At 56.0% G+C, this 24,265-nt stretch overlaps 1 protein-coding gene across 1 annotated transcript in view; it reads left to right on the forward strand.

Annotated features, from left to right (window-relative positions):
• Positions 1–19,081, forward strand: part of SLC2A1 (solute carrier family 2 member 1) — a 28,458-nt gene extending 9,377 nt beyond the window's left edge. Inside the window, exons 2-10 of the mRNA XM_026498327.4 lie at positions 2,786–2,881; positions 13,664–13,824; positions 13,974–14,214; positions 14,864–15,026; positions 15,118–15,305; positions 15,549–15,653; positions 16,102–16,203; positions 17,404–17,607; positions 17,999–19,081. Coding sequence (XP_026354112.1) covers positions 2,786–2,881; positions 13,664–13,824; positions 13,974–14,214; positions 14,864–15,026; positions 15,118–15,305; positions 15,549–15,653; positions 16,102–16,203; positions 17,404–17,607; positions 17,999–18,199 — 1,461 coding nt within the window. The 3' untranslated portion in view covers positions 18,200–19,081. The remainder of the gene's footprint in view (positions 1–2,785; positions 2,882–13,663; positions 13,825–13,973; positions 14,215–14,863; positions 15,027–15,117; positions 15,306–15,548; positions 15,654–16,101; positions 16,204–17,403; positions 17,608–17,998) is intronic.
• Positions 19,082–24,265: the final 5,184 nt, after the last annotated feature.

Consider the following 24,265-nt stretch of genomic DNA (forward strand, 5'->3'; position numbering starts at 1 on the left):
TGTTCTGTCTACCTGGAATGCAGTCTTGCCACTGCCTCCCCACTTGGCAGACTCCCTGCATGTCCTTCACAGCCCAACTCCAATGTCACCTCCTGAGGAACCTATCTTTGATTGCCCCCAGGCAAAATTAGAAGTCTCTCCCTCCAGCACTCCCACAAGGCCTTCTCCCACCCCCCTGTGGGAACTCTGACCACACAGGCCTCCCCACTCGCCTAGGAGCCTGTTCCGTGATGCCAGGCGGGGGCCTGTGTCATTCATCCAGGGCCTGGAGCGTGGGTCACTGAGCACGTGTGAGCCCTAGTGCGGCAGCCTGCCTGGGTGGCTGTGGCTATAACCAGGGAGTGGGTGGGCGGGTTTTCTAAAGCAGAATTTGACCTTGACCTGCCCGTGGCAGTTCCAGCCCAGGGGTCTGTCCTTGGCTCCCCGTAGTCCCGGCTGCTCCACAGGGCCCCAAGAGTAACTGCAGAGGCGCGGACACCTCTGGAACCTCAGAGCCAGACTGAAAACGGGGTCTGTAATCACAGGACTTGCCTCTTGCAGAGCCCCGGCTGCCATGCTGTTGGTTTCCCGGTGCACGGATCATCTGTATTGCTCTTCACTGCCATTTTAATCTAAATGCTTTGTTCTAAGTCATGTGAAACCAAGGGACTTACAAGTAAGTTCTTTTGAGTGGGTGATACACCCACATGGTCCAAAATTCAAAAACATGGAGAAGGGTGTGAAGTGAAGCCTCTCTTCTCCCGCCTCTGCCACGCACCCCCCAGCGTACGGCCCTACCGTGCTTGTGCGTTACTTCAAGTCGGCGGGTGGAATGTTCTTCCTCACCCCCCATCCTCAGCCTTTGTCCTTTTTTTTTTTTTTTAACACCAAAGGTGGCAGGCATCACCCTGCTGTGAAGCTAGCTTTTCCCTTAATACATCTTGGGAAGTGTCCCAAATCAATATGTAAAGAGCTTTCTTTTTTTCCTGTATTCTGTGATATAGCTACCCACATTTTGTTAAATCATATTTATATTTATTCTACTGTGAACTAGAGAAATACGTATCTGGCACACCATAATACCGTACTCTGGACCGCGCAGTGGAAAACCCTGAATTAACACAGCGACTCATCAGGCAGCGAGCCCTCTCGCCGGGGCCTAAAACTGCCACTCTTCAGCCCTCCTTCATCCATGCTCAGTGCCTTGTGACAGCCTCTGCCTGCGTCCCAGCGGCCACCCAACGAGTTAGCTTGGCTCGGGCCCACAGAGGACGTCTGTCCAGTGCTCCCCACCCACACGGGGCCAACAGCCCTGGGTCTGGAGGCTCCCTGGGGAGTTAAGAGAAGGGAGACTTTGGAAGGAGTGCGGCCCACTATGAGGAGAGCCCCAGTCTAGGATGAATGTCCAGAGTTGGGCCAGGAAGGGGCGAGGTGGCCCGGCGGGAGGGGCGGTCCCAGCACTCATCTGGCGAAGAATGGACTCCACGTGAGCACGCAGGCTAGCGGAAGCCTCTTCCTCCTCCTCAGCCTTGTGAGAACCTTGGCTTTTGCCGTCGTTGGCCTGACAGCTTCTAGAGAATGAAAAGACCACGCTAGGAACGTGTCCGATTAGCCATAAGCCCAGTGCCATCTGTGAGGATCTTGAAGTCAGGGCTGCTTCGGGTTCTCTGGGGAAACTGAGGCCAAAGGCTGTGGCTTAGTGCTTCCTGACCTTCCCCGCTAGCTCCCAGCCTGGTGTGGCGCACACAGTGAGCGGTGAGCACCGGTCATTGCTTTTGGCACCCCCTCCTCCAATTTCCTGCTCTCTCAACCAGTTAAGGGCCGGCCTCATGTCACATTTCTTGGCTTCTTCTTGTTGAAAGGCAGAAAAGAAAAGTCCTCTCCCTTTCTCCAGCAAGGCACCTTACTCTCCTGCCTGCTGGCCTCTTCCCTGCCTGCAGCCTCCACGCTGCCAGGGGACAGAAACTCCGCCAGATTTTTTCTCCCCTAACCCTTTGCCCATTGAAACACCTTGGCCCAACACTCCTACTCACCTAGTGTCATGTACTTTTCCAGAGCACATTCCTGGCTGTTACGTCATCTGTGTCCACATAACCCTGGGAAGCTCATGGTCTGCAGATGGTTGCCATGAGAGGCATGGGATGGGGAGTCAGGAACCTGGCTCTTTGCAGACCCCTGAGTAATCTGGGACTTGTCTCTGCCTCTCAGGATTCTGTTTTCTGCCCCGGGAATGGAGGGAGGAGAGGGAAGGACTGCATCGCTCATGCTGCCGGGCATGACTGTTCCTGCCTTGCACGCATGCAAATGGGGGTCCAGCAGGATTGGGGAAGGGTGGTAGCCTGCTGGGATTCAGGTCGGCTGGAATCAGAAGCCAGCACTTTCCGGTCCAAATCCAGGGTGCTTCCCCCTCCCTATACTGTTCCTCCCACATAATTTGGCCCCCCTTGCATAGGGAAGTTGATTCCTGGGCCTCCCAGACAGAGTCTGGAGCCACCTGGACCCCGGGCACGGCTCCGCCAGAGGAATGAGACTCCAGAGGGCCAAGACCTGGCTGCGGAGAGAGAGAAGACCCTAATTCCCCCCTTCCCCCAGGAATGAGTCTGGCCAGCCCCGAGTCTAGAAGTCAGCGGGGCTGGTTCGGGCATCTGAGGTCAGGAAGTGGCCGAGTTTCCTGGGAGAAGGACTGGTGTGGTGCCAGGAGCCAGGCCAGATATCTGAACACGGGAACCTGCCAGCCCATGCCCTGCCCTGTAGTAACCTGGGCCCAGACATGCCTGTAACAGTATGGGTTTTTTTTTCTCTGCAGAAGCTGACGGGCCGTCTCATGCTGGCCGTGGGAGGGGCAGTGCTTGGCTCCCTGCAGTTTGGCTACAACACCGGCGTCATCAATGCCCCCCAGAAGGTGAGTGCTGTGCCTCCCTTGGCTTATCAGCACAGCTTGCTCTGCTGGGCATTGCACACCCCACAGGCTCACCCTGCCTCTTGGGTGCTAGTCATTTACATCAACTCACCATCTGCTCCCACCAGCCCATTTTCTGGCCCTGAACAGATCAAAAACTCTTGGCTTTGGCCTTGGAATCCTGGGGCTGCAAAATCACGGGGGCTTCATAAGTCATCTTGACCAACCTCCTACTCCAACACAGACCTCTGTAATCGTCAGAGCAATGCTTGACACAAGGATACTGCATTTATGTGACACTCTGGGGCTCCAGTAGGCCTGGTGGTGCTTTTCTCCCTGCTGCTCACCGCGTTCTCCAAGGCAGGCAGGCGACAATCGCTGCTCCCGTCCTACAGGTGGGGAGAGTGGGCAGAGAAAGGAAACCTGCCCAGCAGCCCCAGTCTGCCTTGAAGCTCTCCCAACCGGCTAGTCCCCAAGCCTGGGCTCACACCGATCCACAAGCAGTTCCCTCCCTTGTAATGGCTCCTGTTCCACTTGGAAACAGCCTCCTTCCCCTGGAGGTCCTGTGCCAGTCCAAGTAAAAATGGCATCTCGCTGTAGGGTACCATAGGGGGTAGGGGTCTGCCTTACTTCCTTTTCCCCGCGGCACATCCCAGATCTGTCCTCACTTGTTCCCTTGAATATCAGGACTGGGAGGGACCCCTGTGACCACCTCCAGCTCAGCTACCTGCTTTAGGGAGGAGAGAGGTCAAGGGGCAGGAAAGGGGTCAAGGGGCAGGAAAGGAAATCATAAGGAGTCCCTTCTCTCTAACAGCCTTTTCGCATATGTTTATGAGGTTGGGTGGTGAGTTCCATTTTATAGACCCAAAGACTGAGGCCCTAGGCAGATGAAATAACCAACACCTCTCAAGGTCACATAGCTAGTGAATGGTGGATTCAGAAGCCAGACTGTTTCCACAATCTCAGGCTGTCTTCCTGACCAACTGCCTTGTCAGTTGAAAAATCTGTACCTTCCTGGGGAGGACGAAATGAGAGTGGACAGTCCTGTCAGGACCACATTCTATTGTCCAGAGGGTGAGGCTAGAAAGTGAGTGCAGCTGGCTCCCCAGGACCAATGGCCCGTCCTGGGGAACTGGGCAGTGTCGGGAGTCAGAGCTGGTCCTCCTCCAGATAGGCGGAGGGTGGCTGTGGGGGGCCACGCCTGATGCCCGAGAGCAGGTCACCAGGAAGGCCTGGCCTGCTGAGTCATGCTCAGCTGCAGTGGAGGTGACAGGACTTTTCCAGACTTGTCTGAAATGGCGCCCATGCTTGGAACAGCCCCAAGCCCTGCTTTAGCTAAGTGTTCTGAACAGCTCTTGCCAAGGTGTGTGCCTCGGAGCTGGCTGCATTTGGGAATCATACAGATGGTAATTCTGCACGGTCTTAGAGGGAGGTTGAGTTCTGCACTTGATTGCACCTTGGGGTCCCCTGGACACTCCCAATTCTGATGTGTTTGATCTGGGATGCTGTTTGGGCATTGAATGTTTAACACACCCCCGACTGATCCTTACGTGTGGCCAAAGTCAAGAGGTCCTGGGTTAAGTGATGTCTCAACTATGATCACTTAGTTAATGACAGAATGAGGACTCTGAGATCAGGATAGAGTGTTTTCCAGAAACAGAACAGGGTTGGGTAGACAGATGAGAGAGACTTGGTGTGTCCGGGGGAGGGTGAGCAGGAGGAGAAAGAAGGCTGGGGAGGCCAACAAGGTAAGCCCAAGCCTGACTTACAAAGGGCCTTGTGGGTAGAATTCATCCACAAAATACCAGCCACTGGCATGGCATGGCACCATCAGGATGGGCACGTGGGCACCAAGCGTGGGCCAAGCTAGGAGTATGGACTTCTCAGTGAGGACAATAGGGACTCATTGAAGAGGACAGATAGAATCAGATTTGCATTTTAGGGAAAGGATTCGGGCATCTGGGCGGTGGGAGGGATCTGAGAATGGGAAATGAGAGATAGGGAAATAGCGAGAAGGCTGCATTGGAATAGGGCTAGGAAAACAAACACGGAGCGGGAAGAGTGGGCAGGATTTGGTCATCAGTTCAGTGGGAGGACAAGAGTAGAGTTTAAAAGGGGCTTCTGGGTTTCTGGCCTGGGTGGCGTGGGGTCTGGAGGGGGAGCAGGTATGGGAGGAGCTGAGAGGTGCGGGAGGGATATTCCAGAACTGAGGCTTGGCGTGACACAGCTGGAGACGCGTACCGGAAACATTTGGACGTGGGGGTCTGTTCCTCTGGCGGGTAGTTAGCTGGAGAAAGGCTGGGAGTTGGTCACTGGGATCCACATAGTAGGAGAGGGGGATGTCCTAGAGAGACTGGGATAAAAAGAGGAGTTGAGTAGTAGGGTGAAGGAGTGCTGTCAGGTGCCCCAGACGGTGACCTGGGCAAGTCAGCCCCATATTGCCCAGTGCCGAAGACCGGATGGTGCCCTGTGGTGACCAAAGTTTGCCTGGGTGGAACCGCGGTGATAGAAGCCTCCCTGCAGCTGGTTGAGGAGGGAGGGGGGATGGGAAAGAGCAGGGAGGGCCCTTCCAAGAGATTCGGTGGAGAAGGAAGAAAAGAGGGGGTGGTTGGAGAGGTGGTCCACCTGAGATGCTTTTTCACATGTGAAAACTTCTTTTTTTTAAATGTGCCGTAAGGAATCAGCAGAGAGCAGCTGAGGGCGAGATGGAGGCAGGGCTGGGGGAGCAGAGGCACTGGGCTTGCGTTTGGCTGAGGGCGAGATGGAGGCAGGGCTGGGGGAGCAGAGGCACTGGGCTTGCGTTTGGCTGAGGGCGAGATGGAGGCAGGGCTGGGGGAGCAGAGGCACTGGGCTTGCGTTTGGCTGGGAGCTGAGACTGAGGAACTTCTGAAGTTGCAAATGCGGACAAATCCACGGTTGGTCGGGGGGCCTCCTGCCTAATCAGAGACAGGCGGAAGGCCCAACAGCGGAGGAGCATGGGTGGGGCGGCCGGCGGGGGCGGCTGGCAGGGCCAGTGGGCGGCACGGAGTGCCCAGCCCAACTGCAGACAGCCTTTATGGGAGCGTTTGTGGGCACCTGTCCAGAGGTCACTTCAGAGGCCCGCGGTGAGGACCCGAGGCCAGAATCGGTAGCGCCCGCGTTGCAGTGGAGCGGGGTTTCCGGGACGTGTGCCCGCACCCCTTGCTTACACCTGCACCTTGCACGCACCTCTCGCCGGCTTGGCCCTAGTGCTTCCAGCTGGGAGCGGATGCGCCGTGATGCAGCTAACCTGGGAGGAGGGGATGGGATGACAGGAGAGGAAGAGATGACGGCCGGTTGTGCTGGGAGGCGGCAGGGTGGTGACTCAGCCCTGCCGACACTTTCGCTCTGCAAGGGCTCCGCCGGGCCCTGTCCCAGACAGTCGGGAGGGGTAGAGCTGTGACACACGGTCTGAGCTGGGCCCCACCCGGCCCGGCCTTAAGCTCCGAAGACTCTGGGGGGGGGGGGGGAGACTCCTGGGAAGAGCCAGAGCATAGTTAATTGGGGGGCTTCCTAATTAATGGAGGGCTTGGGGGACCTCCGGAGCAGAGAGGAGGGCAGGCTAATGCTGGCATTCGAGGAGGAGTTGGCAGCTAGGCAGACCCTGAAGGGGAGTCAGCCCTGGGGGAAGGACGGACAGGTGGCCCAGGCGGCCCCTGACGAGGTGCCGTGGCAGGAAGTGTGGCCCTAATGTGGTATTCCCCACACGCCCACTGCCAGTCTGTGTGACACTCTCAGGAAGCGGCCCTGGGCTGGTCCAGGCGGCCTGCTCTCTGAAGGAGACTGTGCCCCACTAATGGTGAGGAGGCCAGAAGCTGGGGCTCCTCCATAAAACAGGCGCCAAAGGGCTTCCTCCTGGAAGTGGTTAATTAATCCTGACATTATCTTAAATGTTTACAAAGCACCTCCCCGTAAATTATCTGCTCACGGCAGCCCCACAAGGTGGGTGGGGCTAGTTATCTTGCCGCCTTCTAAAGAAGGAAGCTCAGGCTGGTGAGGTCACTTGGAAAGTGAGAGGCTGAGCTACCCGGTGGCCTCCGGGCCTCACCCAGAGTGATGACCGCATCCCCGTGACACCCCTGCCAGGCCTCCTGTCTCCTGGGGGGCGGAGGGAGAGGGAAGCCCAGCCACAGGGAGAGCAAATAAATGAACAAGGTATCCTGACCACCATCCTGGGTGGAGAGAACTGCCTCTCCCTTCCCCAAATGGCTGAGTTGCCAATAGAGATGACTAAAGGCCATTTAGAATCCATGAGTTCCTGGCCAAGGGACAGTGTCGGGCATGTCTCAGAATAAGGCGTCCTCAGAAACCAGAGTTGGGGCTGGAAGGGGCCTGATGGTCCACTGGCTCAGCATTCCCTGTTTGACAAAGGAGGAACTTGGCCTGGAGAGCAGACAAGGTCTGCCCAAGATGGCCCTGCTCGTGAGTGAAAGTGCTAGAGGTAAGAACCACCTCCCATCACAGCCCTCTGTCCGCTGGGGCTGCACTGGGCTTCAGGCTTCAGGCTCTAGGCTCCAGGCAGCCTCTCCTTACCTCTGTCAAGATCCAGAGATTTCTGGGTCCCTCCCCTCTCCCCGTCACCCGTCTCGGCTAACACAAACCCTTAGAGCTTACTGTGTGCCAGGCCTTACCTCAGTGCTTCAGAAATCACCCTTCAGTTGTGTCTTGGAATAACATCATTAGGTAGGCCCTATCATCCCTGTTTTACAAGAAAGTGGGGCACAGAGATATTAAGCAATTAAACCAAGGACACACAGCTAGTAAGCAGCGGAGCTGGGATTTGAATCCAAGAGTCTGGCTCCGTCTGCATCCTCGCCCATCATAGAAGGACTGGCAATTTTATACTACAGTCGGATGGGTACCCAAACACCCTTTCACACACCTACAGCTGCTACCCAGCTGGTCCCTCGTGCTCTGACTTCCAGGCCGAGTCAAGCTCAGTCACGTACAGACCTCGCAACAGTTTCCCACACGCGGTTGCCCAATCTCTTACACCACTGCAGCCTGTCACGGCTACGTCACCGCTTCGGCCCCGCAGATTCGTGGCTTGTTTATCAGTTAGTAACAACTCTGTCTACGCCCAGCCTGGTGCTGGGGCCCGGTGACACCGATGCCCCCCACGTGGAAGTTTCGTCTAGAGGGAGCACATGTCTCCTCGGGACGAGCCGTCTCGGGGCAGCCATGGACGGAAGTGTGGACAGGCCCCGTGGGAGCCGAGGAGGGGGAGGGAGAAGGCACCTGGCCCGGAGAGCAGGGTTTTTCTCAGCATGAACCTTCGGGACCAGGTAGTTCTGTGGCGCTGTGGGAGGCTGGCCGTGCCGTGTGGCGTGGTGAGCAGCGTTCCCGCCAGTGTGACAGCTGGTGGGCCAGCACACCCAGCCAGCGGTCCTCTGCAGGGCCGATTGCCCCTGTCTGCGAACCGCTGCGGCAGAGGAGGAGGGGAGGGTTCTGGAAGGCTTTCCAGAGGAGTATTAGTGTATTCTCTGCGAGGTGACCCACAGCTCGTCAGGGAGAAGGCAGAGGAGCCGCACAAGCGACACTGCAGACATGTGGGGTGCCTGGGTGGCGGTGGGGGCAGTGGGGAGCCCAGAAAGGCTGTGGACAGGGCCTGCCACAGGGACGGGAAGATCCCTGTGCTGGCAGGGGAGGCTCTGGGGGTCAGGGAGCAGTGAGGAGGCCACAGCAAAGGCCTGGCCTGGGTCTGGAGAGAAGCCGTGTCAGGGCTCTTCTGGAGAAGCAGAGGAGCAGCGTGGGTGGTCGGAACCTTTCCTGGTGGGTTGGGGCCCAGCTTCTAGCTCCATCTGGCTTCTTGGGCCTCTTCTGCAGGCCCCAGGAGGGGCCCCAGGGCACCTGGCAGGTGGGGCTATCTGTCCAGCCCTACCTGTATAGCCTCTGCTAGAACTCCCAGCTGACCCTGGGGTGGGGCTGAGAGTTGCTGCGGAGATATAAACTCTGGACAGCGGAGGATAGCTGTCGGGGAGGGGAAAGCAGGGAATAGGAAGTCGGGGTCAAGGCCAGGCTGAGGGACTGAACTGGACACGATGGCCCTTCCTTCTAACTGGAGCTCAGAGCGTAGGTTGCTCTTTACCCCGTTCACCCCCCAAGAACATCTAGGACAGAGAAGAGAGGCTGGAGAGGGAGCTCTAACTCTCCTCCGCAGGGTGGTCTAGAAGACCCTGGGGTAGGGGGAAGGATGTTGAGACCAGCCAGAGGTGTTCCAAAGCATACCCCTTCTCCTGGCAGTAATCTAGAATTCTAGATCAAGGGTTGGCAGGGAGGCCAGATCCAACCAGCAGCTGTTTTGTGCAGCCCATGCACTAAGAATGGTTTTCACATTTTTAAAGGGTTGGGGGTGGTGGAGAAAAATCATCTGTGCCCATAGGTGGTCAACAGACCCTAATATTTTCTACCTAGCCTCTTACATAAAATGTTCAGCAATCTCTGGTCTAAACTTTGACTTGTATGCTTCCTGCTGACTGGGAACTCACTACCTGTGAGGTGGGCAGTCTCATCCTCTGAAGCCTAGAAAGCCTTTCTTCTGAGCTGAAGTCTGTGTCCTGGGGCTCTGTAGACCTGCTGGGTTTCTGTGCCTGGGGCCGCCAGGCAGGGTCCGAGGAAAGACTCCCTGAGGCAGGCCCCTAGTTCCTTCAGGTCCTTTCTAGGCTGTGAATTCCTTAGGATCATGCTTTGTGTTCAGGCAGCTTAGAACAGCTTAGAAACGGGAAACCCTGTGTGCCCCTAGCGCTCCTAAGATGGCAGCTGCTCTCCTTGAAGGAACAGCGGTGGCGTGAAGAACAGCTCATCTGTATGCAGGACAGCAGGCTCCCCCTCATGCCCAGGCCCTGACTACAGATGCTGCCCAGACACAGAGGAAGTCAGAACTTCCTCTGCAGACAGGCACGCACGTGGTCCTTCTCCCACAGTTGCCTGGGCTGGGCGGCGGTGGGGGGGGGGATTCCCAAGGAGTCAGATGTGATGCAAGCCTCCCCCCACCCCCAGGAGAATTGCAGGCTGGCGAAGAGCTTTTTACTGGGAACCATCTAGTCCAGGGGATCTCAGCTGCCCAGAGCAGGCCTGCTTTGCCACACTGGCCTCTACGGTGTCGCCGAGCGGGCATCTGCCCCCTAGGGTCAGTGAGGGGTGATTGGACAAGAGATCCTTCGTAGCCCTCAACTCCTGAGAGCCTGATGCCATGGCAGTCCCCTTCTTTCCCCCAGCGTGCGTGCACTCACACAGACCGTTGGCGGGGGGAAGGCTGGCAATGCACTGGGAAGGGAGCAGAGCTGCAGATGGATGGCTGAGCCTGGCGCATTTGACATGCAGGGCTTTGATGCCACGATGGGGAGTAGTTGACCACGGAAGCAGAGTCGCTGCGGTGGATGGGAGGAGTCAGGAGCAGAATGCAGGCGAGACCTAGGGCAGGTGCTGCCCGGGTAGAGAATAGGACAGATAGGAGGGAGAACTGGCTCTGCTGGACCTGGTGATTGATTGGATGCGGGGTGGCGGCAGGATCGAGGGTATCTCCCAGGCTTGTGAGGAGCATGTGAGGTGGGAGCTTTCAGAAGCACGAGCCAGGCCTCGCCTCAAACATGAGCCAGGCTCGCAGAGGCTGCCGGTGACCCTGTGGTGGAGACTGGGTCTGTGGGGTCCTTCTGAGGGTGGACACTCTTCTTCACTTAGGAGCACTCAGCCACTGCTAGGGTGGGGGCCAAGGACACCGCCTGGGTGGAAGAACTTCTCCCCGGGTAGGGTTCTTCTCATTCTCCAGGGACACCCTGCCTTTCCTGGGCCCAGGGCCAGCTCAGCCCCACGTGGGGCATGGACCCCCAGCAGGGACAGGACACACAGTCCCCACACGAGCACCAGGAATGGAAAACCAGGCATAGCTTCTTCCCAGAAATCTCAAGTGCCAGATCAAAAGGCAGGAACCCACTGCACTGCCTCAGCTTGGCCAGGAAGTGCTGCTGGGGGATGGAAAGGAGGAGCCCGGGGCCACCGGGAGGGGGAAGGGGGCTGGCCGCTCACCCTTACCCATCCCCATGAAGTGGTCTGAGTAGCAGGGGAGTTCATGAGCCATTGAGCAAGCTGTGGACAAGGTTGGGTCCCTCTAACTTATCACAAGCAGCACACTTAACTGGGGGAGGGGAGCCCCTGGGAATGTGGTCCTCTTATTGGCTGCCTCAACATCTCCAGCCAGCCCCAAGAAGAGGGTTCAAGACCTGAGCTGCCAAAACAGAAAGCCCAGCCTCACATCTTTAAGCTCATTTAGGGAGTAAGCCCTTACTCAGCACTTGTGGACTCTTTGCACACAATTCAGGCAATTCCATTAGCTGGCTTCTTGGCAAAAACCAAAATGATAACGTGGAGAGTTCTCTTGAGACAGCATCAGAACCACAGGGGTGAGGTGGGGGGCACAGGAAGACCCTGAGAACTACAGAATGCAAAAATTAAAGGTTATCTGGGGCAAATACCTCTCCCTGCCCCTTCAGAGAGCCCCAAGGGCAGCAGAGTGAGCTTGACAGAGGGGAGAGAGATTTCCACCCCGATGATGGGTCCTCAGTGGGGTGAGTGTCATTTATCTGGACAGTCCCCTTATCCAGGACAGCCTGTTCTCTGCAGAGCCTGATAAATGGAGCATTACTTCTCCCAACCAGTCCTCCTCTGGGGTTGGTGTTAGCCCTTGAAGAACAGAAGCACTTTGTTTTATTTTGTTAAAATCTGCCGCCTTTCTGCCCCCAGCGAAGCAGGGCCTCCCAGGAGGAGAGCCTGAGGCCCTCTCTTCATTTCACCCTTCCATTCACTTACCAGGCATCCCTGGATGGGCCCTGGGATGGGCCACAGTGTGAATCCACTGGGGTCCCTAACTCAAGAAGGACAGACTCCTGGGACCTTTTGAGCTGGATCTCAGAGGGTTTCAGCATGGTTAAGGCAGGCTGGGCCCTTCAGGCAGAGTGACCGTGGAGAACGTGGAAATGAGTCCTAGAGCCGAGGTAGAGATGTGGGAGGTGCGGAGGCCGGACTGATACCTGACCGGAGCCTTGACTTTGAATTATGGGACGCAGGGTTGGCTGGACATTGTCAGCGGTCTGCACTGCCTTTGGGTCGGTACCAGAACCTGCTGGGGTCCCTTGGCTCAGTGGAGGTGCCAGGCACCGCACAAGCACTCTCTGTATCATTAATCCCCTGCAGCGCTATGAAGTAGATACCACTAATTTGAGATGAAATAATTTGCCCGAGGTCATGGTTGAGTGTGGTAGAGCTGGGACCTGAACTCAGTTGTCCAGGTTCCTAACCCCTGCACTCTCTGGCTTCCCTGGGACAGACAGAGTAGATCATTAGGGCTGCCTCCCTCTGCTCCCCATCCCCCATGTCAACCCATCCTAACCCCCTGGAGCCTGGCCTGTCAGGTGTCTCCAGACCTGGGACAGATCATGGCACCAGGGCAGGAAAAAGATGGAGGCCAAGGACCCGTTGCAACCGTGGGGCCAGACCCAGCATACTCGATGGGCGTTCCTGGGACCAAGGGCCTCAGTTTCCCCCTTTGGTAATTATGGCTACCCACCGCCTCTTCTTCTGCTAGACCCCTGCGACTTGGGAGGGTTAGGGAGGTCCAAGAGCAGTGCCATGGAGGTTGTGCAAGAGGCTGCACAACGCTGCGTGAGGAGGGACTTGGAGCATGCGTGTGGGGAAGGCTGCCAGGACCGGCTGGGCACGGGCTAGGTGCGCAAGGAGCTGAGTTTGAGCTGCGGGTGGTTGAAGGGAAGAGGGACACGCAGGTTTGTGACTGGCTGAAACCAGGAGTATTCAGATCGTGAGCACCAGTATGTGTGTGAGACAGCGTGTGTGCATAGGAAGCTGTTTCTGGGTATGTTGGGTCTGTGCCCAGGTACGCATGGGGCTGGGTGCGTCAGGCCAGTCCTGTGGCCCTGGGGGGGTGTGTGTGTTGCCTGAGAGTGCGGTGAATGTGCTCACGCAGAACCGGTGGATCAGGCCAGGCCCTCCCTTGGGTGGGGGCAGGGCTGGGGGGCGGGCCTCCAGGACAGGTGTTTCCAGTTCCTGGAACCGCTTCCTTGTCCTTAGCCTTCCCCATACCTCCCAGCCTGGCACCTGGCAGAGGGGAGGAGGCCACGGGTCCTTCGGGGTGGAACTCCCACAAGTAGCTGGGCCTAGGGGTCAGAAAGCAATCACGTGAGGCTCAGAAGCATGTCTTGTCTGCCAGTTGGTCACACCAGGCCCTTGGGTGTAAAGTCAGTGAGTCAGTGAGCCTGCCCGTCCCTTTGTCCCAGAGCGTCTAGAACCGGGAACCATCTGTCCAGCTGTATTTCCTCCCCAGCAAGGGGGTGGGGGAGAGGGCGCAGGTGGCAGGAGCCTAGGGCCTTAGGCGCCTTGAAGAGAAGGGGGCCAAGTGGGAGGAGAAGGTCCTTTCTCCCCGAACCTCTCCCTGTGCTGTGCCTGAACTTCCACCGTGGGCCATTTGCTTGCTGTCCACTCACCCCAACCAAGTTCTGTTGACCACGTGTCCCCCGAAGGCACTGGAAACCACACCCGGGGGAAGCATGAGAGCCGGCACCGCTCTTAGAGAAGGAGCGCAGCCCCTTGTTTCTCACCCGGGGAAACTGAGGCCCACAAAAGGGAGGGACTTGACACAAGGTGTACAGTGAGTTCGGGGCCCGGCCGAGTGCTGGGCCCTCTTCGGCAGCCTGTGGTCAGTGGGAACAGGGCAGCTGGGGGCCCCCCTCGCTCAGCAGGCCGCTTCTCCTCCTGCAGGTGATTGAGGAGTTCTACAACCAGACATGGATCCACCGCTATGGGGAGCGCATCTCGCCGGCCACGCTCACCACGCTGTGGTCCCTCTCCGTGGCCATCTTCTCTGTAGGAGGCATGATCGGCTCCTTCTCTGTGGGCCTTTTTGTTAACCGCTTTGGCCGGTGAGCAGAAGGGGTCCTGGCCCTGGCCGGGGTGTCCCAGATGGGAGGGAGGGAGACTTCCCTACCTGCTCAGGGTGTTGCCTCTGACCTCTGCCCCTGGGAATCTGGGGAGATCCGGGCACCCACCTGACCTGTGACCCCGCCCCCAGGCGCAACTCAATGCTAATGATGAACCTTCTGGCCTTCGTGTCCTCTGTGCTCATGGGCTTCTCGAAACTGGGCAAGTCCTTTGAGATGCTGATCCTGGGCCGTTTCATCATCGGTGTGTACTGCGGCCTGACCACAGGCTTCGTGCCCATGTACGTGGGGGAAGTGTCCCCCACGGCCCTTCGCGGGGCCCTGGGCACCCTGCACCAGCTGGGCATCGTCGTCGGCATCCTCATCGCCCAGGTAAGCTGGGGCAGGGTCTGTTTGCTCGCACTGCGTGCACCCCACAGCTTCGCTGGCTCTGGTGTCTGTGTCCACGTGACTCCCCGATTAGAATTCTCATCCAGCCTTCCACAGCCCTGCAGCAAAGGACGGCCTCGTGGCACCCGTCCCGGTAGGCCCGGATCCCGGAGAACACTCCGCCACTCACGATTTTCCCAAGGCCTCCCCAGTATGAGAGCCAAGTCCAGATGACTTGACCCGTCTCATCCCAGCCTACTCTGCCTTGGGTCCTGTCCTTCCCCTGGGGATCCAGCCTCGGGGGGGCCCACTGGTACCTCCACGTGCCGGCCGTCTCAGGCCTCCAGGCCTTATGCCTTTATATATACACCACCTTCTCTCCAGAAGGCTTTCCCTTCCCCCAAAGCCCCCACACCCTGTGACTCGCCTGCCACATTTGTAGCCATGCCATTTGTCTTCCCACTTGGGCCGTGAAGTAGGTTCCCCTTTCCCCATGTGACAAATGCGGGAACTGAGGTTCAGAGAAGCTAAGCCTTGCCTTCCCGGCAGCGCCTCCCCAAAGCATGCAAAGGCCCCCGGGTACAGTGGGGCCGGGAGCGGGAGCCAGGGCTGGGGTGCCCGGGGCGTCTTCCTCCATCCCTGCTCCCCGCAGGTGTTCGGCCTGGACTCCATCATGGGCAACGAGGACCTGTGGCCCCTGCTGCTGAGTGTCATCTTCATCCCGGCCCTGCTGCAGTGCGTGCTGCTGCCCTTCTGCCCCGAGAGCCCCCGCTTCCTGCTCATCAACCGCAACGAGGAGAACCGGGCCAAGAGCGGTACGGGCAGGGCCCTGCCCTCCTCCCCGCCCCTTGGCCCTGGCCCTCTTCCTGCTCTGAGCCACCCCCACCTTCCCTCCGGTCTCCCCAGTGCTGAAGAAGCTGCGCGGGACGGCGGACGTGACCCGTGACCTGCAGGAGATGAAGGAGGAGAGTCGGCAGATGATGCGGGAGAAGAAGGTCACCATCCTGGAGCTGTTCCGCTCCCCCGCCTACCGCCAGCCCATCCTCATCGCCGTGGTGCTGCAGCTGTCCCAGCAGCTGTCGGGCATCAATGCCGTGAGTGCCCCCTCGCCCGCCCTTCCCCGTGGGCCCCGGCCAAGCCCTGTGGTCAAGTGTGTGCTGCGACCAGATCCCCAGCTGAAAACAAACACGCCCCTGCCAAAGGAACCAGACCCCACAGGGCCCTGGTGCTGTGTCGCCTTCATTCTGTCCTCACTGTGTGTCCGGCACCTGCAAGGGCAGAGGCGGGAGAAGGGCCACAGCACTCAGCCAAGCCCCAACTACTTCTCTGTCCCCTAGGTTTTCTATTACTCCACGAGCATCTTCGAGAAGGCGGGGGTGCAGCAGCCTGTGTATGCCACCATTGGCTCCGGCATAGTCAACACAGCCTTCACTGTCGTGTCGGTGAGTCTGCGCCAGGGCCCACCCCCGGTCAGCTGTCAGGGTCCGGCTCAGGGTGGCCGCAGGGCCTCATGACTGAACAGCAGCGCTTCCCGTGACCTGAGCGTGTGTCAGGTTCTTTGTAAGTGCTGTCTCATCTCACCGTCACAGGCCTGTCAGATTCATTACTCACGTCCAACAGCCCATGACACTGATGCCCAGAGAAGTACAGTGGCTGGCCCAGAGTCACAGCCGGGAAGCGCCGCTGTCTGGCTCTCTGGGGCCAGCTTTCACTCCCTGTCCTGCTGTCTAGAGCCAGCCCTCTGCCCCTCAGAGCCTATGTGGTCCCTAAGCTGAGCCCCACGGAGGAGGCGGTACCGTCTTCCCCGGTCTCTGCAGGGCCTCGTGGCTTTCCCCACACCGGGGACGAGCCTCTGGATGGGGGCGGCACTGACCCTGTGTCTGCCCGCAGCTGTTTGTGGTGGAGCGAGCCGGCCGGCGGACCCTGCACCTCATCGGCCTGGCCGGCATGGCGGGCTGTGCCGTGCTCATGACCATCGCGCTGGCACTGCTGGTGAGTGACCACGCTCTGGGAGTGGGGCGGTAGGGGTGGGGACAGCTCCCAAGAGCTATCGGTCCCAGAGTGCTATGGCAGCCCCAGCCTGGCCAGTGGCATTCAGAGCCCAGGTGGGGGCTGCCCTCTCCCTAGTTCCGCCCCCTTCTCCCCAACCCCATGGGCTTGGGTCTGACCTGGCCCCCTAGGCTGTCTCCTTCCACCCACTCACGCCCCGTCGTGCCCTGGCTCCTCCCTGTTTGGTGCTTTCTCACTGCAGCCCCGCTGGCCCCCGAACCCAAGTCCCTCTCCCCAGGAATTGCTCTGCTGGTACTAAGCCTTTCAAAGTATGCATCCGTGGCCTTAGTTTATCTCCAGAAGAGCCCCTAGAGAGTATGACCCACCTCCCCACCAAGACATGGAAGCATGCCTTCTCTCGGTTTCACCACTGCCCCGTGTGGTTCAGTTAGTATTCCCGGTTCACAAGTGAGGAAGCGTAGTCCCAACGAGGTCAGGAAGGCAGCAGATAAAGGACAAAGCCAGGAACCGGCCTCAGGTCGGCTGGCCTCAAGCCTGTGACTGTAACCACCGTGGTAATGGTGTGCTGGCCACTCTCCCTGCATGGACACTCATTTGTCCGCCCTCTGGGCAAGGAAGCAGCAGTATGCTCATTTGACAGCTTAACCAAAGTCTGGAAAGTCTGGTGATTGCTGAGAGGTCCAGCAGGCTGCAAGGGGTGCGTGACAGATCTGGGATCAGAACCAAAGCTTGTAGCTTTTCCACGGCGGCTTCCTTGAAGAGAATGATTATATAGGGCCACGTGCTTGGGGCCTACCCTGCTGGCCCTGAGCACCTTACAGTCTTTAACACTTACCCCAGAAATGTTCCTCCACATCATTCTGCTTCCGGCTGACTGCTTTGCCTCCAGAGCCACGGGACCACAGGGACCTCCTCTTAGCCCCTCCCACGCACACCCCACATTACCGTTCCCACAGGGTACACTCCAGCTCACACCTGTCCTGCAGGACTTAGATCATTTTGTTCAGGTGACGAAAGTGAGACCCAGTGAGGGTCCCTAAGTCATGTGGCAAATCCAGGATCAGCCCCAGGCCTCCTAGCCCAGGACTCTTAGCCCTGCCCTGGACTACCGCTGCCGTTTGTTTCCTCGGAGCACCCAACACAGCCTAATCTAACTGTCCGCCCCTCTCTCGTCCTCAACAGGAAAAGCTGCCCTGGATGTCCTATCTCAGCATTGTGGCCATCTTTGGCTTTGTGGCCTTCTTTGAAGTGGGCCCTGGCCCCATCCCATGGTTCATTGTGGCTGAACTCTTCAGCCAGGGTCCTCGCCCAGCTGCCATTGCTGTTGCTGGCTTCTCAAACTGGACCTCAAATTTCATTGTGGGCATGTGCTTCCAGTATGTCGAGGTGAGAACTGCCAGTGTCTCCATGCTCACTGTTCCTCTCCTGCATGCAGGACCCCGTACTGCTGTGCAAAGTGCTCTCCCAGCTCTTCTCATCAGAATCCTGCTGAGGAGGAAATTGAGGCTCAGAAGCCCAGGTCACGCAGTTAAAAACGCTGACCTCAATTCCGGGGTTCTTTCCTTCGCTTTGAATTGTCTCCATTCTGCTCTGCGGGGGGACCCTGCTCCCTGGAGCCCATTACACGCCAGGTGCAGGCAGACTCATTTAATCATCCCAGCACTCTGGGTTGTGGGTAGCTCTTCCCTTTTTCAGTCAAAGGCCCCAAGTCCTACAAGGCCCTACAGCCAGGATGTAGGGTCAGTACTCCAACCAAGTGTATCTGTGTGTCTTTCAGCAACTGTGCGGTCCGTACGTCTTCATCATCTTCACCGTGCTCCTGGTTCTGTTCTTCATCTTCACCTACTTCAAAGTTCCTGAGACCAAAGGCCGGACCTTTGATGAGATTGCTTCCGGTTTCCGGCAGGGGGGAGCCAGCCAAAGTGACAAGACACCCGAGGAGCTCTTCCACCCCTTGGGGGCCGATTCGCAAGTGTGAGGCGCCCCACACCACCAGCCTGGCCTGCTCCCAGCAGCTCCAGGGATCTCTTGGAGCACAGGCACCTGGAGATTTCCAAACTGACAGATTTCAGCAGAGCTGGGCCTGGGGCTCCTTTCTTCAGCCAACAATGATGTCCAGAAGAGTATTCAGGACTTTAATGGCTCCAGGATTTTAACAAAAACAAGACTGTTGCTCAGATCTATTCAGACAAGCAACAAGTTTTATAATTTTTTTTATTACTGATTTTGTTATTATTTTTTATCAGCCAGTCTCCCGTATCTGCACCCCAGGCTTCACCCTGAATGGCCCAGTACCTGAAGGTGGGGCCCAAGCCCTGCCTAGACACTCGCCTTCTTCACCACGCTAATCTGTAGGGCTGGACCTATGACCAAGGACACACTAATCGAACTATGAACTATGAGGCTTCTACCCCAAGAGGTAGCTGTGGCCACTCTCTTCTGAGGCCTGGATCTCCCTACCCTAAGGTTCAGGCTCCATTGGGGTTCGCCCATACCCATCTCTTCCTACCCGACCACTCAAAGTAATTTTGCCTTGTGTGAGACCAGTTGGGAGCACTGGAGTGCAGGGAGGAGAGGGGAAGGGCCAGACGGGCTACCAGCTTCTAGTCTCCTTTGCACTGAGGGCCAGACGATCACCATGAGAGGAGGGCCATGGGAGGCTGAGAACTCACTGCTCAAGAAGACATGGACACTCCTGCCCTGCTGTGTATAGATGGAAGATATTTATATATATTTTTGGTTGTCAATATTAAATACAGACACTAAGTTATAGTATATCTGGACAAACCAACTTGTAAATACACCACCTTACTCCTTCTGTAACTTACCTAAACAGACATAAATGGCTGGTTTTTAGAAACATGGTCTTGAAATGCTTGTGCGTTTAGGGAGATTTGGATGGAATGGGAGAGAAGCAACTGCGATAGTGACTTTGGACTTGGTGACTCGGGATCCAGTCCTTTCCAAGCACTTCTGATCAACACCCTCTACCATGAATGCACCCGATCTCACCTGATCTCCAGAAGCTAAGCAGGGTCGGGCCTGCTTAGTACTTGGTTGGGAGACCCTCTGTTGCTTAAAAATCTGTATGACCCCTTACTACCCAGAGAAAATCTAAATATCCTGGCATTCAAGGCATTGTTCTCCTTCACATGATAGCTGGTATTCAAAAAATGATACTTACGTGCTAACCTTGATGCTCAGGCCTTGATACGCATTATCTTGAATGTGAGGTAGGTATATGTCTGCACTTGACAGGCTCAGAGAGGCCCGAAGCCTCACAGCAAACCATTCTAGAACCCCTACTTTTAACAATTACACTACACAACCCTTACCCCATACCTGAGTCCTTCTACTACCCCCTCCCCCGCGACCAAAGGGGCCGGGTGAGCACTGTCAAGCTGCCTTTCTCCATTTCATTTGGAAATGCCCCCTCTGATCCAGCTTAGATGGCTGCTGTGGCCTCTCTAAAACTTCTGACTCCCACTCCCACCCCCACCCAGAAATTTCAAGAGCTTCATCTGTTCTTTCCTGTGGTACTATATACCCTTCCACCCTTTACCTACAACTACTAATTTCTCCCTCTAGTATTAATTTCATGGAAAGAAGTCAATTTGGTTCATCAGGGTCTTTGGCATTAAAGGTGGGCTTGGCACACAGCGGGCACTTGGAAAATAGTTGGTGAAATAAAGCACCAAGGAAATTCGTTCCTAGAGCTTCTGCTGAGAAAATCGGGGGGGGGGTTGAAAGGGGGGGTGGAATTTGCCTGTAGAAGCCCTCAGAATTGCACTCGGAGCTATAAAATTTCCTTGGCACGAAGAGTGGTTGTAGGAGGGAGAAAGGAAAACAGGTACTTAGTAAATGGAAGTGCCTATGTCCATTATCATTAGGTACAAAAAATCTGCGGCATTATCCATCCATCTCACAAATGCGGAGTGTGGTTCGGAAAAGGGTTAGCCTCGCTGGAGCCGGAAGGCTTAAGTAAGCCCGACGGTTTGGGGCCAGGTGAGAGGTTAAGTGTGACGGAGGAAGCCTTACGTGTCCCCAAAAGGGTTCCTTTGAAAGCAGTTATTTTTGTAAGCTTCGAGGGGACCCCTGGAGGGGCAGTGCAAAGAGGAGGGTTAGGGACCCAGAATGCCGGGGGAGGAGGGGGGGTGAGCTCCGGTCTCTCAAATGCTCATGGCGGCACTCCTGGCGACTGTTGCCACCGGATCCAAGGAAACACATCAGGGATGGTCCGGGTAGGGAGGAGCGCACCAAGGATGCAAAGACGATGGCGCCCATGAGCCCGAAGCCCCGAAGCTGAGCAGAGCCCACAGCACCCCAGTCCCGCCCCGCCCCAAGGCTCCAGACCCGGGTGTGAAAAGGCCCGAGAACCCACTGCCTGGCTCCCTGTCCGCACTGAGATTGCCCCTACGCGCCCGCCACCAGCCATTTCCCAAAGCGCGCAGTGCGCGCAGGCGCCGAGAGCCCGGACCCGCCCCAGCCGTGACCCACAATGCTCCGGGAGGCACAGCTTCCGTTCCCTCGACGCCTTTTCTGCCGACGGCGCAGGCCACCATCGCCGGGACGATCGATCGTCCTCCCCAGACCCCAGCAGCGGTGCTCCGGGACCCGCTCGGTCGTGGTTCTTTCGTCGCCTCGCAGGAAGGGCGGGGCTCCGCGGTGTCTCCACCAATCAGCCACACTGTTGGCTGGCGAGGGGCGGGCCCCAGGCCGCCACCAATCACAGCCGGGCTGCTCGGCGCGCGGCGCCGGAGCCCCTCGTAGGGCTGCGCGCGGGGACGTGCGTCTGCGCTGGTTTAGCGCCGGCCGCTGGCGAGTGTAGCTCGCCCGCCATTCTCATCGCCCGCAAGGTGACGTGTACAGCTTCTGACGGAAAGGGGTAAATAGGTAACGACGCTGCCCTCGGCCACCTTCTTTTCCAGGACTTGGTTTAGTTCGCTGATGGTTCGTGAGACCCTTCATCTGATATCCTCGGCTCCGAAGTCTCTCCCTGAAAACCTGGGTCAGGTTACGCCGCGGGGCCCCACAGCGCCCTGTCTTTCCTCCATCAACTGTGCAGGCGTTGGTGTCCTTCCACCAGACAGGGGAGGCCACTGCTGAGGCATCCCTTTATCCCCAGGATCCCGCCGCGGACTCCGGTCAGGGCTGTGGAGTGAGTGGACTAGAATTTAGACTCAGTGCTAAATTCCACAATCTGAGTTTTTCCAGTGCAGTTCTAGGCAGAAATCCAACAATTCAGCATGTGTATTTAATAATAGGGAAAGCATATTCATTCTCTTCTGTCAGAACATTTTTAATGCCCCCTTCCTCATCCTACGATTTTTATTTCCTAAATCATCTACAGATCTGACCCATTCTGTCCATTGCAGTTGCTGGCCCTGGTGCTGGGTACGCATCGTCTCTCGCCCAGGATCACTGCAGCACCTCCTCACTGTTCCTTCTGCTTTCTGTCTCCCCTTATTCTCCACGCCGCGAATCTTTTTTTTTTTTTTTAAGTAATCTCTATACCCAGTGTGGGGCTTGAGTGCACAACCCCAAGATCAAGAGCTTCATGCTCTACTGACAGCCAGCCAAGCACCCCTGCAAATCTTTATAAAATGCACATCTGGTCATGTCTCTCTCCTACTTAAACCCTTCCTTGGGTCCCCATTTCCCTTAGGATAATGCCCAGCTTCCTTACTCCAGAAATTCAAGGCCATTCAGAATCAGTTTCTAGCACTCAGATGCAGCCTCAGCAGTCACCACTGCCCCCACCTCACCCTAACCATCCTCTAGGCATTGATCACTCTGGCTCTGGCTTCCACATACTCCTTCCCCTATGGGCCCTTGGGTTGCCTCCACTCAGATCACCCTGCCACTTGTTTTCCACCAGGTGATAGATAATTCCATCACCGTCCTGGGGAAGCTGCTCCTTGGAACATTGCTGCCAACTAGTGGCTGTTGTGTGAACACTTAGGGCAGGTGATAACCTCGACCTCTCAGAGGTTCAGAGAGAATGGATTGCTTTGGGAGATAACCCTTCACTGGGACTATTACAACAAATCCATTGGGTGACCCTATCCCAGGCATCCCAGAATAACCTTCCTAAAGCAGTGTCTGACCATATCATTCTATGGCTTAATGCTCCCTACTATCTCATGATAAAGCCCAGATTCCTTAACCTAGCCGTCAAGATCTTTCACATTCTGGTCCTTGGAAACCTTGTCTCCCAATATGCTCCTTCAGCACTCTAGGATCCAGCCACAGTCATGTGCTCAGTGTTTCCCGAACAGCTCCTGGAACGCAACTAACTCAAAACTTTGTTCAAGCTCCTTCTTTCTCCTGGCTGCCTTTGCTCTCTGTATAAGGCCATTTGATCTCAAGTAGATTAAATTAACTGTCACTGTCTCTACAAAGTGTCCATTAATTCCTTCAACTGTTACTTAACTGGGCACATGCTCTTTGTCAAGCTTTCTCCTAAGCAACGTGGCGTCTTGGAAAGAAGGTGCTACTTAGCAGAATAACCTTGAAGAAATCACCTTTCTGATCTTCAGTTCCTCATCTGTGGTGATATTAAGATGAAATAAGATAATATATCTGTAAAGCCACCATCGGCTGGAGTTAGTCCACATTCCCCCTTCAACCCTATTGGGAAAGTCTGGTGCTCGCCCCCGAGATTTCTATGATTTCCTAGGGATTTCTTCCATTCTCACTGGCTCTGACGGTGGGCATCTCCTGAACCACCTGGTGATGGATTCCCGGTGCAAGCTGTTTCCTGTCTTGGAACTCAGATCTTTTCTTTTGTTTTGCTTCGTTCATTTACTGACCAATTACTGGGTGTCTGGCATTATTCCAGGGCTGGGAATAATAAAGATAGGCCTTCATGGAGCTTACATTCTGAGGAGGGGGAGGACCAAATAAGCAATCAACAAGTGCATAATAAAGTATCAGATGGTGGTTTGTGTTATGGGGGGAAAAGGCAATCTAAAGAGAGAGGACGATGGATTGTGAGGGCAGGTGCAGATAGGTCAGTTTTAGATGAGATAATTTGAAGGCCTCTCTGAGGTAGTGATACTTGAACACAGACAAGTGAGGGAGAGAGCAAATCATATACATGTCTGCGGGAAAAAAAACCTAAGTTAAGGTACAGCAAGTTCTAAGGTGCTAAGGCAGGACCATGTTTGGTGTGTTGGAGGACCAGCAAGGAGGCCAAGGCAACTGGACCCGGGGGGGACGAGTAGATGAGGTCAGTGCCGGGTCATGTAGGGCCTGTACATTACATGAGGACTTTTGTTTGTTTTTAAATGTGAGATGAGACTTCACAGTTTTGGTATTTCGTGTTGATTGTCATCTGTAGTTATGGTCAGCAGGTTAGTTACCACCGGTTGGTGAGCAGATCCAACCTCCCGTGTCATATTTTACAACTTTGAGGGGACCAACACAACTCTCCACATTTCAACATCTATAGTTTTCTGTAATAAAAATAAAGTTGTAAGGTTTCAACAACCCATGAAAGACAGTTATGAAACACAAGATTTCATTGCCTTTCCTCATAAGGGGTCTTCAGAATTCAATCGCTCTTTTGGATAGAAAGAAGTATGAAGGATAAGGATAGGTTTAACCTAAACTTTATAAAAACTGGCAGGTAAATATTCTCTCACCGCTTTCCTTTCTTTCTAAGCAGAGGAAAGAAGACTTTTTAGTGTTTTGTATTTCAAAATCGCTTGTGCCAACAGGCTGCACTCAAAGTTTCTCATGAAGTATCACTGATACTTGTGGCCTAGGGTTTAAAATCTAATTGTAAACAAGGTATATCAAAGTATTTGAGGCTTATAATTTATTTCCACACACCTTAGTGCAGATCATGATGTAATTTATAGTGTGTCTCAGTCCCCTCCCCCCCACACTATAGCCTTGGGGACACCTGACCTTGACATCTGGTTCTCAGTGGCAGGTCCTCAAGAAGCATGAGGATAGGGGTTAGAAGTACAGGCTCTGGGGGCATATTGCCCAAACACAAATCCCCATCAGTTTTTACCGTCTTTTTACAGAGGTGGGA

Source organism: Ursus arctos, unplaced genomic scaffold (genome assembly GCF_023065955.2).
Source record: "Ursus arctos isolate Adak ecotype North America unplaced genomic scaffold, UrsArc2.0 scaffold_12, whole genome shotgun sequence".
Lineage (NCBI taxonomy): Eukaryota > Metazoa > Chordata > Mammalia > Carnivora > Ursidae > Ursus > Ursus arctos.